Below are 13932 nucleotides of genomic sequence, written 5' to 3'. Positions count from 1 at the left end.
AGAGCAATTAGGGTCACATAACAATGTATATATAAATTTTTGTATGGGAGACTAACTTGAAATGTAAACTTCATCTAAACTACAACAATAAAAAAAAAGAAAATGTAGCTTCCTAGGGAATATCATCTGAGGCCCATGGAACTTGCAGTTGTTCTCTTCCTGGTGTGCAGCACAGGAGACTGTGGCCAAATAAAACCAAGCTTGCTTCAGCCAGTTTTCTCTCTGGACCATTTGACAGCTTATTTCTTCATTTCCCTCTTGTGTCTAATACTAGGCCAGGAGTTAGCCTTTAAAAGGAAGTCCTCCCTAAACACTTTTGGCTCACTCATGTCCTACTCCTTCCCCCTCTGGACCACTTCTGAGACTTATTCTTCCTGACCCCCGACCCATTTCCTGTTTTGACCATGTTCCTTTTACTGGCTGCTTTCCTCTACTCAAGACAAGCCTTTTTCCTGGGCTGCTTGAACCTCTACCTTCCAGCCTTGGCCTTTACCAGTTCACCCATTCCCAGGTAGGCATATCTCTGAGAACAAGGCCCAGAGGAGGCTATCGTTTTATGAGGGGCAGTGGGTGGGGTGGGGAGATGACCACAGGATCTCAGAGTTTCTGTTTTGTGAATTAGAAATTTCCATCCCTTCTTTCTTATTTCCCCTACCTATTGGAAAGAGAGACTCCTCCCCTTATACTTGGGATTTGGAATCAGGGGCTCTTCCCACTTCCCATCCATTGCCTCATTCCAGTCATCCGGCTTCTTGGCCTCTGGGTCTGGGATGTACTCAAAGTCATCCCAATCCTAAAATTAAATGTTCCTTGGTGAGTACAGATGCATAGGGCTTGGGGGAAAACTGGGGTCCAGAGTGCAGTCAGGCTGAAACTGGCTTCCCACCCCTGCCACCTTCCTATCTCCACTGCATGAAGGCCCGGTCCAGGACTCTGCACACAAACCCAGTGTAGGAGAGAAAAAACCTTTAAGCAATTCTGATCCCTCACTCTGAGCTTACCATCACTCTGACCTTGAGTACTTTAAGCTCAAATAAGATAAGGATTTCCCCTTATCTCTGACCCTGCCTCTTCATTAATTATGCACCCCTTGTATTGTCATAATGGAGCCCTGGTGGTGCAGTGGTTAAAAGCTTGGCTGCTAACCAAAAGGTTGGCGGTTCGAATCCACCAGCAGTTCCTTGGAAACTCTGTGGAGCTGTTCTACTCTGTCGTATGGGGTTGCTAGGAGTCGGAATTGACTTGATGGCAACAGGTTTGGTTTTTTGGTTTATTGTCACAATAGCCTGGATTTCTTTTCCTGAAGGCCTCATTTCCCAGGATGCTCCCTGTTCTGTAACAGTCCTCCCTTGTACACCAACCAAACGAAAACCAAACCTGATTCCGACTCATAGTGACCCCCTATAGGACAGAGTAGAACTGCCCCATAGGGTTTCCAAGGCTATAAATCTTTACAGAAGCAGACTATCACATCTTTCTCCCACAGAGCGGCTAGTAGGTTTGAACTGCCAACATTTCACTTAGCAGCCAACCTCTTAAACACTGCACCACCAGGGCCCCTGTACCCCAGGTCCCTCCTATCTCCCAAAAGAGAGCTCCAAGTCACAAACAGCCTACCCTAGCTTCCCTATTTCCTCTACTGTGGAGCTTCCCAGGCTTTGCTCTGTTACTTGGCAGTTCACCTTGGTGCTAGTTTCCCAGACTGACTGAAGGCTTCCATGCCCAGCCCACCGGACTCACAGTCATTCGGCCTCATTGAGGCTGGGGCAGTTTCCTGGTTTGTGGCCTGGGTAAACTGCTTTGAGATTTCTGAGACAGACAGACAGCATCCTATCCCTGGGGCTATAGGCTTCATAGAGCTCCATCCATGCAGTCAGTTTCTGTCTTCCCAGGTCCATTCAGCAGAGGGCATAGAAGCCTGCTGCCTCTCCTCTCTCCCCTAGGCCCTGAGCCAACCAGAACTATATCAGGTTCGTGGTCTTCACCAGGAGGGGGGTCGATGATTAGTCTTGTCGCCTTGAGCGTGTACCTGATGGGCCTGGCAGGAACCTAGCCCCCTACTTTTCCATGGAGCTGAAGGCCCAGACATTCCACCTGATTATCTACCTTAATTCCCTGACTACACCTCATTCCCCTAGGATTGGAGCCCTTTGCTGAATCTCCCTAAACATGGCTGGGCCACTGCCTGCCTCTCTGCAGGCCTCTCTGCAGGCCTCTCCTTAGGGACTGGACTCCAGCTGCTGGGTCCCTTCCTGCCCCCTGCCTGACTCCAAGCATTTGCATTACATGGAGCTGCCCCTGCTGTAACCTGTGGGGTAGCAATGTGGCACCTCAGATGAGACCCTCCATGACCTGGTCTGGCAGACCTCTCCAACCTCACCTTCTACCACCTGCCCCCTTGAACTTTATGCTCCCAAAATACTGAACTGCTACTTTCAGTTCTTTAAACAACCGTGTTATTTATCATTTAACCATTGTACATTTGCTCCTGCTGTTCTCTGTGTCTGGAATGCCTTCCCTCCAACCCAGTTTCCCACTTTGCTCGTTCTAATAAATTAATTACTTGAAATTTAGTATGTTATTAATATATAAGTGTTGCATATTGAAGACATACTGCGTACCAGGCACTGTATTACATGTTTTATGTTAACTCATTTAATCTTTACGACAACCTTCACACATAGATATTATAATAATCCCTGTTTTACAGATGGAGAAATTAACTTTTGCAACAGTTCTATTCCTTGTCCAGGGTGTAACTGCTAATAGGTTGGGGTCTCACAGTTAGTAAGTGGTAGAGCTCAGATTCAAACCCATATATGTCTGATCCTAGAGTCTATGTTCCTAATCCCTAGGTTAACCCAATCACTCAGGTATTGCCTCCTCCTTCACAAGCCACTGCCCACACCCCACCCAGGCCGCCTTAGGAGCTTCTTTTGGACTCCCACAGGCTTTGGCTTTCCTTGCTTTCAGCACTTGTTACATGGTATGATCACTGTCTGTTTGTCTGCCTACACTAGACTCTGAGCCCCTGGAGAGCAGAGATTGTCCTTCACAGCTATATCCAGCACAGTTTTCTCAGTGAGTGATAGTGAATCAATGAATAGACTCCACATCTACCCCATATCGATAACTTTGGTGTCAAAGAGATCTAGGTTAGAATCCTGGTTCCAACGTATGTATGCTTGGGCAAGTCACTTAATTTTCTAAGCATCAGTTTCCTTATCCATAAAGGAGAGATCATAACATACTATTCACAGGGGCTGCCAGAGGTATCAAATTAAGTTCCCAGTAGATAGTAGATCCTCATCAAATGTGAGTTGCTGCCGTTTGCCCTCCACACCTTTTTGGATATCAGTATTTAGCTGGGCATCTCCTTGAGGGATTCATGCCCCAGTCTCTGCTCCACCTAAGATCCCCACCTGCTTCCCAGCCAAATGCCCTCTGACCTCAGGTTTCTCATCTTCAGGATCCTCTATTTGCAGATGCTCATCCCATTTCCTTGGTTTCTGGGCATAGGGGTCTTTTATCTTCTTGGGCGGCAAGAAGTCCCAGTCGTCCTCCAGATCCACGGCTGCCATTTGCTGGTTAACAATTTTGACCTCATAAGTAGCGTTGGGACGAATGACTAGAGTGTATAGGTGAGTGTCTTTATTGATCTATGAAGGGAGTGGGGGAGGGGGGTATCTCAATCCTGTGTTGTACACCTTTAGACCTCAAGCATTAAATCTGTCATCTAAAGCAAACGCTCAGTTCCCTGAACGCTACCCCCACATATTTACAAACATACTTTACTATGTCCCTCATCCTGCTTCTCTTGTTAACCCTGAAGGGACTCTGGGGCTCATTCTCCTAATACACACTCAGAGGAACCTTCCCTGATCCCCTACACTGGGTCCGGGGCCTCCTCTTTTCTCCTCTAGCTCTCATCCTCCCTCCACAATAGTTCTGCTCATTCTATAGGTAACTGTCAGTTTGCCTGTCTGTTTCACTAGACTGTGGACTCCTCAAGGACAGGAGTCATATTTGATTTGTCTGTTGTGTCTGCAGCTCCCAGCATGAGGCCTGCCCTGGAGCAGGGCCTCAGGGAGCCCTTGCATGTCCCCGTGTACAGTCCTGTTAGGGAAGGCCTTGGGCCTACACACAGTTCTCCAATGACCCATCCCCTAACAGCTTCTCTAGACTCACTTCCTGCCTCTCCTTTGCAGTCCAGCTGTGCCAAACCTCTTGCAGTGCCACTCTTTTTCATGTCTTCTTGAGTTTTCTCATGCTATTACCTTTTCCAGGAATTCACACCTCCCTAAAATTGTCACAACACTTTCAAAAGTGAGTGCAGGAGAAACCTCTAAGAAGCATATCCTAACCCTCCAGATTGAGTAGGGTATCTCCTCTCTGCTCCCACAGACCCTGATCACACTAGGTGATCACTACTGTACCTGACTGCCACCTTCACTGGACTGTGAGTTCTATGAGGCAGAGGCCATACGTGACTCACTCTGTCCCCAGCCCAAGGTACAACATAGAGCAACACAGAGTTGGCACTCAGTGAGGGCCTGTTGAGTTGCTGACGAAATCCAGCCATTATCCTACAGCCAACCTAAGCTTCTCTGGCCTGAAGTGATTAAAATTAACCCACCGCTCACTTCTAAGCCCAGCACTCCTCTCTTTCAATCTAGCAGTGGAGCCTGGGCCACGCCAACCAAGCATTGTTCCAAAAGATGACTTTATATGACTCCCTAAGCTTTGGGATCAGACACTCATGTGAACTCCTGCAATTTACAGTATTTCTCCAGATCTATCTTCTAATCTGTAAAATAAAGATGATAGCATTTACAGGGTTTTAGTAAGGATTAAATGAGGTAACATATATAAAATGCTTATCCTTCCCCCTAGGTTTAGGACCAGCCTACACACTTACCCGACATTCGATGGTCTTATTGTTCCCATGGTATTTCCCTTGGTAATGAAGGATGACCTGTACCTTATTGTTGCCAAAGCCACAGATGTCAGGGCCTGGAAATTAAGTCCCAATGCATTACTTGACATCACTTTTAGGCAGTTTGCCTGGTCCAAGGCCAAGACCCGAGACAGACACAGCCTGTGTATCAATCAGGGTCCCAGCAGGAAGTAGATGGCATGCTCAAATTTAGGATTATTTGAGGGGAATTTAAGAAAGGGACTATTTACAAAGGTGTGAGCAGGACATTGAGAAACATAAGGAACAGAGCTGTGCTCAGGGCTAGCAACAGTTGGGCTATTACCATGCTAGGCCTGAAGGGGTGAGGAGAAGCCATGGTTACCAGAGCCAGGGAGAAAAATAGCCCTGTAGAAAGGGCAGCCAGGAGAGGAACTGTGGCTTTCAGTCGAGAGACACAACTGGGAGAATAAATACCCCCAACTTCCTCTCTTCTCTTCCTCTGATTTCCTGCCAAGGCTCCCCATTGACCAAGCTCAACAAGAAGCCCCGCCTGTGCCAGGCCCCATGCTGGGCACTTCATTTAATTCTCACAACAAGTAGGTGCTGTTAGCCCCACTTTTATCTGGCAAAATTGTGGCTCAGAAAGGTTAAGCAACTTGCCTAAGGACAAACCGCTAATAAGTAGCATTGCTGGGAGGATTCAAATCCAAGCCAACCTAACAACAACAATATGATTTTTCGGCCATTCCGTGCTGAGAATTTTAAAAATATTTTTCCAAGGAAACAATATTATACATAGTGGCTATGTTCTCGGGCTAGCTCACAGATGCCTCATTAATCTTAAATATATAGTGCTACATATTCCAGTTGCCATCTCAGAGAAGGTCAGGAATTACAGATCAGTGACCACTATAACAAATTCTTTATGCTTTACTTCATGCCAGGCTGATCTACAGGTTATTTAATCTTCAGTGTACTGTGCAGCCTCCCCACAAGGGTCTCCCTTTTAATGTTTCTAGAGGAAATTCCCTCCGAGTTCCACCTAGAGGCCCTAGGAACACTTAATAAAAGTGATAATAACCCCCAGGTCCTGAGCACACACCTAGTGCCAGGTACATTACCTAGGGTTTCATTGAATCCTCATACCTAACCATAAAGCATATATAGTGGACAATGGCCATTTTCTGGCCCATTTACCCTGGTCTCCTTTTGGGGAATTACTTCTCCTCCATTATGTGTAGTGTTGGTGGGATAGTACTTCAAGCTGATCTGCCCTCCAACTACAGAAACTGAAAGGGTGCCTGGAAGATCTTCCTCTCAGGTCTTTCCCGTCACCATCCCATTACAGCCAAAGGATAGGCACATGATTTAAGCTCTGCCTGTTGGAGTCTCCCTCCCAGGACTTTGCACCTTGAGAGATATGAGGCAAAGACGGAAGACATACTTTGAGTTTGTTCTTTCAGTAGGAGCGACTGCCCTGATAGAGTAGCTATTATCTTGTTTCCGAGTCTGAGTCTCTATCTTTTCCATCAATTCTGTGAGTTCTGCTATATTAACTATTCATATATTTCATTTTTACATAAATTGACCTGTTATGATTTCTCCTGTTTGTAATTGTATATGCTGATGAACCATAACATTATTCCCATCTTCCAGGTGAGGAAACTAAGGTTCAGAGGGCTTAAGTAACTTGCCCAAGGTCATAGATGTAGGAAAACAGGGTAAGAACAGGTACGCAAATCTAACTCCAAAGCGTGTTTTCTTTCCACCAAGCTTCTCTGTCTCCTAGGTATACGCCTTCCCCACTTCCCCTCTTGTTATATATCCTGGGTAGTTCTAAGTCATACATGATTCCTCTGGGTCTTGAAAAAAATGGCCCAGCTCCTGTGGAATGAGGGGTAGAATGGGGGTAATAGGAGATTGTAGCATTTTTCTGTCTCTTGCCAGGCTTGGAAATTCCCTAGATTTTCTCACGCCAACTCCAGGGATTGACCTGCTTCTCTTGGGCATGTCACATATCCTCACTGTCTCGACTTTCTCATCTCTAGAATGGGTCTGATATGACCTTTGAGAGTTCAAAGAGTATAACAAATAGTCTATGGCCATTATTTTATGTTTTTTCTCGTCCTCTCTTAGACCTCTATCTCATCTTCTAGCTAGAGTTCTCTTTCTTGATCCCTGAGGAACAGAGCTCAGTCACCAGCTTTTCCTTTATCCTTCAGCTCCTAGAGTAGCTCATTGCCTTTGGAGGATATTTTAAATCTAATAGACTTTTATAGCTATGAATGATGGAAAACTCATGAGAGACGTAGAAGCTGCATCCTACAAGTCCTTTCCTCTATTTTATTGTAGCTCCCTCTGTGTGGAATGCCTTTTTAGCAAAACATTCATTAAAATAAAACATATATGTGACAAAATCATTTCTTCCTTCTATTCCTCCCCAAATTTCAATGACATTAATGCTTTGGAAATAAAAGTCTAACTCCCTAGCCAGAACTTCACAGGCTTCCAGGAATAGGATTTAACCTAGTTTTTTAACTTCACTCCTCATTTTATTGCTCTCTGACATCCTACACACATGCAAACACAAATGTAACAGACACACACATGAAATGGTCTCACCATTTCTCTCCTTACATCTGAATTTCATGTCTTTGAGCTTTTGCACACAGTTTTCTCTGTCCTAATTATACTTTCTGTACCTCTTTTCCGTCTATTAAAATCTTACTCATTCTTCAAAGAACAATTAATACCTCCCCCAAAAAATCTCCAGCTGGACAGAGTCATGCCATCTTCTGTGATCTCATGGTACCTCATCAATACCTTTTTAAAATTATGTCTTTCACTCTGCTCTTAAAAAAAGGCAATCATGTGCCTGTGTCCTTGCTAAAGGCGTTGGGGTGGATTAGAAAGAGTACAGGCTTTAGAACTTGACAGACTGGGTTCAAATCCTGGCTTCTTACTTAGTCATCTTGAGCAAATTTCTTGCCTCCATTTTCTCATCTGTAAAATAGAGATGATAACACCTGCCTTGTTCAGGTGTTTGAATATCAAATAAATAATATTCACATGAAAATTTAAAAAAACACGTCTTTTATGATTTCCAATTTCCTTTCCACTGCTACCATATACACATACACACATAAACTCCTCTTGAGAAGGGTGAATTCTGAAGAAAATAGATGAACAGAGAACAAATTTTAGACACGCAGAGTGTTGTTCTACATAAGAAAGAAATTGAAAGAGAAGATTTGAGTTGCGGGTGGGGAGAGGATGAAGACAGAAAAAGGGGAGAAAGGCCGAAGAGGAAGGTTGTGGCAAGGGCTTGAAGCCATCTCAACTCCCTGGGGGAAAGAGAGAAGTGTTCAGAGAGAATTTCTATGTTTAGAGAGAAGTTTTACTGTGTGGTGTGTAAGTCTTTCCCCTGAATTTGTAAAAGAAACATTCAGTAAAATCTATATTTTTCATCAGTGCTTTGGCAGTTAGATTTGTTGTTGTTTATTGTTTTTTTTTAATAATTTATTTTATCTTTTTATTGCTGTTGTTGAGAATATACATGGCAAAAGCATACACCAATTCAAGTTTCTACATGGACAATTCACTGACATTGATTATGTTCTTAGAGTTGTGCAACCATTCTCACCCTCCTTTTCTGAATTGTTCCTCCCCTGTTAAGATAAACCCTGTAAGGTTCCTATCTAATCTTTTGAGTTGCTGTTGTCAATTGGATCCCACTTATTTGTTTTTTAATATAACAACATTGAAAGTGGATTCAGGGTTGGCACTAAGAAAAAGCTAAGCTGCTCCAAAGAGTCCTGGTTATATATTTAGGTTACAGGTGCAAAACTCTGGACACATTACAGGTACTTGATAAAGGTGATTTCCCTGACCTCCTATGCCTTTCTCCTGTTGAAGATAGGAACCTCCTTTGGAGCACACTGCCTTACGGTAATAGATGCCTTTGAGAGTGTCTGCACAGTTTATGACCTCCTCTTTTCTGAGAACCGTCCCCGGTACTGTAGCCATATTGATACTATGGCACACCACCTCCTCGGTCTATTTATATTAGCCTTTAGGTTTAGAAATGTTTCTTTCATGTCTTTGAAGAGTCTTACTCTGTGTGTGTGTGTGTGTGGCGGGAGAAGCAGGGGAGATCTATCACATTAGGAAATTTCTATTCCAAGTCAATCTGAGCCTTTTCTTCAATGACAGCAACTCTCTCATTAAGACCTCATTGGGCACACAGAGGCTTCTATCAAAAAACTTACCAAACATGATATAATACTCAGACTCTGAATGCATATCCTCTTGGTTCAGAGTGTCAGGGAAGAGTTTCACATATCCACCACCACAATTGATGCCTTGCTCATGTTTTACTGAAAACTGAACCACCACGCTTTCATTTTCATTGCTGAATGGCTTAAATCTGGTTGAGAGGGCGTACAACTTGGCATCTTCGCTGGTCTGGAGACCTAGGGGCAAAGAGCACCCAGTCTTAAGGCTTAAATACCCAAAAAGCAGCCAGAGAGACCCAGCATTTGGCCTAAACAATCTCTAGTACTTTCTTGCACACCTAATGTGTGCCAGGTGCTGTGCTGGATGTTTACACACTTCTCTCATTCAAGCCTTAGAACAACCCTACAAAATAGATATTATCCGCCCTTGCCATATTAGGTGTCTGAGTCATGGGGAGGTGAAGTGACCTTGCTTAGAGCCACACAGCTAGTAAGAAATCAAGCTGAGATTTTTAAGCATCATTTGTCTGGTTCTTTCTTTCCCCTTTACCATGTTGCCTCTGATTTTCAAGAGATTCTTGAATACTGTTCTGCAGCTTTACAATAACAAGGTCCTTTTCTTCTGAGGCCCTCTGGGTGACCAGAATTAGGCTCTGCTGTACACAAATGCTCTGGTGGGGCCTGGCTCTGCCTCTTAGAACAAATAATAATCATTGCTAACATGTACTGAACACTTACCCTTTACCAAGCAATGTGCTTCGTTTACACGTATTCTCTGAATCCTCATAATAACCGCATGAGGTGGACTCTCTAATATCTTCACATTACCAAGAAATCACTGAGGCTGTTTCACTTGTCCAGGATCAAATAACCAGTAAGTCCATCTAATTCCAGAGCTCCTCCCACACTCAACCACTAAACTTTACCTCCTCCCCCATAGGGTATCAGGGCTATAAAGGAGCTCAGAGCCTTTCTAATAACCACGTTACTTTAAAGATGAGGAAACTAAGCCCCAGAGAAGGAAAATTACTTATCCAAGATCATACAGCCACAAATGACAGCACTAAGAGACAAGCCTGGTCTCCTAACATCCACGCCTGGTCATTCCATTATTCCATGCTGCTGCCCAGATTGCTGGTTATAACTCTAACCCAGTCACTTTAACTTTCTGAGCCTCAGTTTCCTCATCAGCAAAATGTGGATAATTATTACTACCTCAAAGGGTACCCATGAAGGTCAAATGGGTAAGAGATGTGAGAAGCACTTTGTAAACTGTGAACATAAAATGCAAAGGGGTTATCATTATTCACGTTTTAGATCTGTGTACAGGGCCCCTCCTTTCAATCCCCTAGCTGGGTGAACATCCTTCCTTTAGGATCCCACAGTTCTCTGTACTTCCCTGGGTCACACTATGGTGCAACTAGGATTATTTCAGACTCTTTGAATAATTTTTAAGTTCCTGAAGAGCAGAGACATCTTATACTCCTGGCATCTAGAGCAACGCCTGACATAGAGGAGATGATCAATAAATACGTGTTAAGTTACAAGAAGGCTGACAGGCCATGGATCCTGATTCAGACAATGTCTCTTGCATCTTTTGCACACCAGGCTCTGTGCTAAACATTTTCATGAGATTCATAACAGTAGCCAGGAGGAAGAAGATATTGCACTGAGAACTGTCTGTACTTTAAAGAATATGTTTGTTTCCTCCAAGATCTAAAGTGGGGCTTGAGTAGCCAGGGGAAAATTCATGGGGGGGAGAGCAGACACAAGGGAAAGAACACTGAGCCCATAGGCAAAAGACCCAACTCTGAGTCTTGGCTCCACCAAAAACTTGCTATGTAGCCCAATGTAATCCACCACCCCCCAACCTCGTGTTTATTTAAGAGCCCTTCTAGACAACAGGGTCCTTCTAGAAGATCAAGGGTTCTTCTAGACAACAGGAACCTGAGTGGAATTACTTGGGAGGGTCAACAACCAAGGAATCAAACAGAGATCATGGTGCCTGTGCAGACTGCCCACAGAGCCACCAAAGCATAGGCGGCCCACTGGTGACTCAGTCTCCGATTCTCTCTCCTATGAGATCTAAAATGCTCAAACCAGTTCTCATTCTCTCCTCTAATAAACATGAAAATTAGATTCATAACAGTAGTCAGGAGGGAGAAGATGGGAATCACTCCAGGGGACGATCAATGGATTCTATTTATAGGATAAAACTTCCTCAGACAAAAACTCATGCCTGCAGACCTTGTCTTCAGAGATAGTCCTTCTTCCACAATATTATTTGACTCTCACAACAGCTCTAATGAGCACTGCAGGAGATGATTATTATTTCTGTCTAATATCAAGGCTCAGCGAAGCAAAAAGACTTGTCCAAATTATGTAGCCAGTGAATCGTAGAGCTGGGAGTTAGTTACCTTTAGGTTTACCTGCTCCACTCTCCACCGTACCAAGACGCTTTAGGAAAGAGCAACATTCGGAGGTTGTACAGTACTTTCCCCTGTTTCAAGTGCAGAGAGCTATTTGAAAAATCCTAGGATTACAGCCTAGGAAACCCTATGGGGCAGTTCTACTCCATCATATAGGGTTGCATGAGTCAGAATCGACTCAACGGCACCCAGCAACAACAACAGGGTTGGGGAAAGCAGTACTGTCAGTGGTAATGAACACAGTCCCTGGAGTCAGACCCAGAATCAAATTTCAGTCCTGCCTCTTGCCAGCTGTATATGTAGCCTTGGACAAATAGTCTAACCTCTCTGAGGCCACTCTGCAAAACTGGGAAAATAATAGTAACCACCTCATGAGGTTGTTAGGGGCATCACTGGGAATAACGTAGGTAGTAAGGTTTAGCTTTAAAGGCCCGTTGTTCAACAAACGGTCATTACCGTTTTGCTGGGAGTTCATTCTTCTCCATCTACTACTTCTGTGTTTAAAGAAAAAGAACTGAATTGGTGATCATTGATAAAAACGATTGTATAAAAGTCAGAATTTCTCCAGTCAGTTAGTATGTTCCTGAATTCCAATATTTACCTTTAGCTTTTTCTTTGTCTGCATAAAATTTTCCTGCTGTGAGCTGAAATTTACCATAATCCGGACTATGTTTAGATTCCACCCATCGGTTTTTCCATCCATCTATGGGGTAGAGGAGAAAAAGGCAACACATAGAAATGATCTGTATTTTCTTAAAGACAAAATGCAGTTAAGGCTGACCAAGCTTTAGAGAGAAGATAAGGGAATATTAGGGGATGACTTCAATATTCTTGAAATTCCCCTCACTGTCGGCTCCTGAATCCCACCATTCATCATGCTGATGCTCCACCCCACCCTCCACCATGAGAGCTAAGTCCTAAAAACCATTATGAGAATGTACAGTTGAAAGGCATGAGACATTTATTCTCATAAAAGTAGTTGGAAAAATCCTGTTATGGAGACTTATACATTTTTTTAATATTTATTTTATACATATTTTTTATTTATTAAAATAAAATAATAAAATTAGCTCACCAAATAGACTAGCAATACCATTTTATACTTCATGAATTAGTAATGATATTGTTCAATCAATTTCCACTTACCCTTTTTATTGCTTAAACTTTTTAGACTCTCCCCTGCAGTTTCAAGGAGATGCTGATAAATTTGTTTTGCTTTGGCAGAGATGGCATTTAGACAAAGAGGCATTCTTTTTGGGACCTAGCACTCCATCCAAACATTCAGTGCTTTTCTGATTTCAGTCCTCAGAGTTGCTGACTCCCACCTCCTGGGCCCACCAGGGTACCAAAGTCACAGAGCAATTTGTCATCTTGAGATGGAAGAAGCTTTGGGGGTAGCCTTTATTTCATCTCCTTCTTGCAGCTGAATGGGTGTTTCTCAAATCTCCTCCCTAATATTTAGAGTTATTGCCTTAGCTCTGCCATAAAAACCCCACATCAAAACATATCTGAGAAGGCCACTCTGAGCTGGCTTCGTCAGCTCCTCCTATCGGGTTTGACAACTCAACTAGTTTCCCTCATGAGACCTATGGAGCTTGGGCTTGCTTTCCATGGGCTTCCTCTGCATCTCCCAAGGTCTTGGTATTCGGCCAGGGCATCTTGGTGTCCGCCTTACCTACCACTCCCTTCTGAGGGAAGGACCCCAGCAGGTTCTTTCTGCCTATAGATCCTACTTTCCTGACCATAGGTGACCAAATGAAAGATAAGGATTGATGCCCATGTCAAAAGATCTGTTATTAAATATTAGTTCCTGCATTCGGCTCCCTAAAAACTTGACCTCATTTATTCCCAGGGACAATGATATGAAATAGGTATTGTGTTAGTTCTGTTTTGCATCTAGCAGGTGGAGGACCTGAGATTTGAACCTAAACCTGTCTGATTTCAAACACTGTCTCTCTGGAAGAAGAGAAAAACACAAGAAAAAGTGCTATGGAGAAACAAAAAGTATAATAGTAATATCTACTGTTTACCAACCGTATGTTAGGCATTGTGCTGAGTGCTTTGCATGCATTTTCTCACTGCATTCTCATATTAGCTCTGTGATGAATGTCCTATTTTTTCTCTATTCAAAAGCTGAGGAAAGCAAAACTCAGAAACTTGCCCAAAAGCTAAATTTGTAAGCAAGTAGGTAAGCCAATCTCAGACCCAGGACTATGCAATACCAAAGTCTATTTTTTTTTCTTTTATTGTACTTCTGGTGAAGGCTTACAGAACAAATAGTTTCTCATGAAACAGTAGTACACATATTGTTTTATGACATTGGTTAACAACCCCACAACATATCAACCCT

The 13932-nt window shown here is 43.4% G+C and overlaps 1 protein-coding gene across 1 annotated transcript in view; it reads right to left on the bottom strand.

Moving 5' to 3' along the window:
* LOC101348752 (calreticulin-like) overlaps nucleotides 1–13932 on the bottom strand; it is a 47265-nt gene that overhangs the window by 14802 nt on the left and 18531 nt on the right. Inside the window, 5 exon segments of the mRNA XM_012554220.1 lie at nucleotides 656–793; nucleotides 3450–3659; nucleotides 4919–5013; nucleotides 9187–9390; nucleotides 12184–12285. Coding sequence (XP_012409674.1) covers nucleotides 656–793; nucleotides 3450–3659; nucleotides 4919–5013; nucleotides 9187–9390; nucleotides 12184–12285 — 749 coding nt within the window.

Source organism: Trichechus manatus, unplaced genomic scaffold (genome assembly GCF_000243295.1).
Source record: "Trichechus manatus latirostris isolate Lorelei unplaced genomic scaffold, TriManLat1.0 scaffold00015, whole genome shotgun sequence".
Classification (NCBI taxonomy): Eukaryota; Metazoa; Chordata; class Mammalia; order Sirenia; family Trichechidae; genus Trichechus; species Trichechus manatus.
This window is presented reverse-complemented; position numbering and strand designations above follow the sequence as displayed.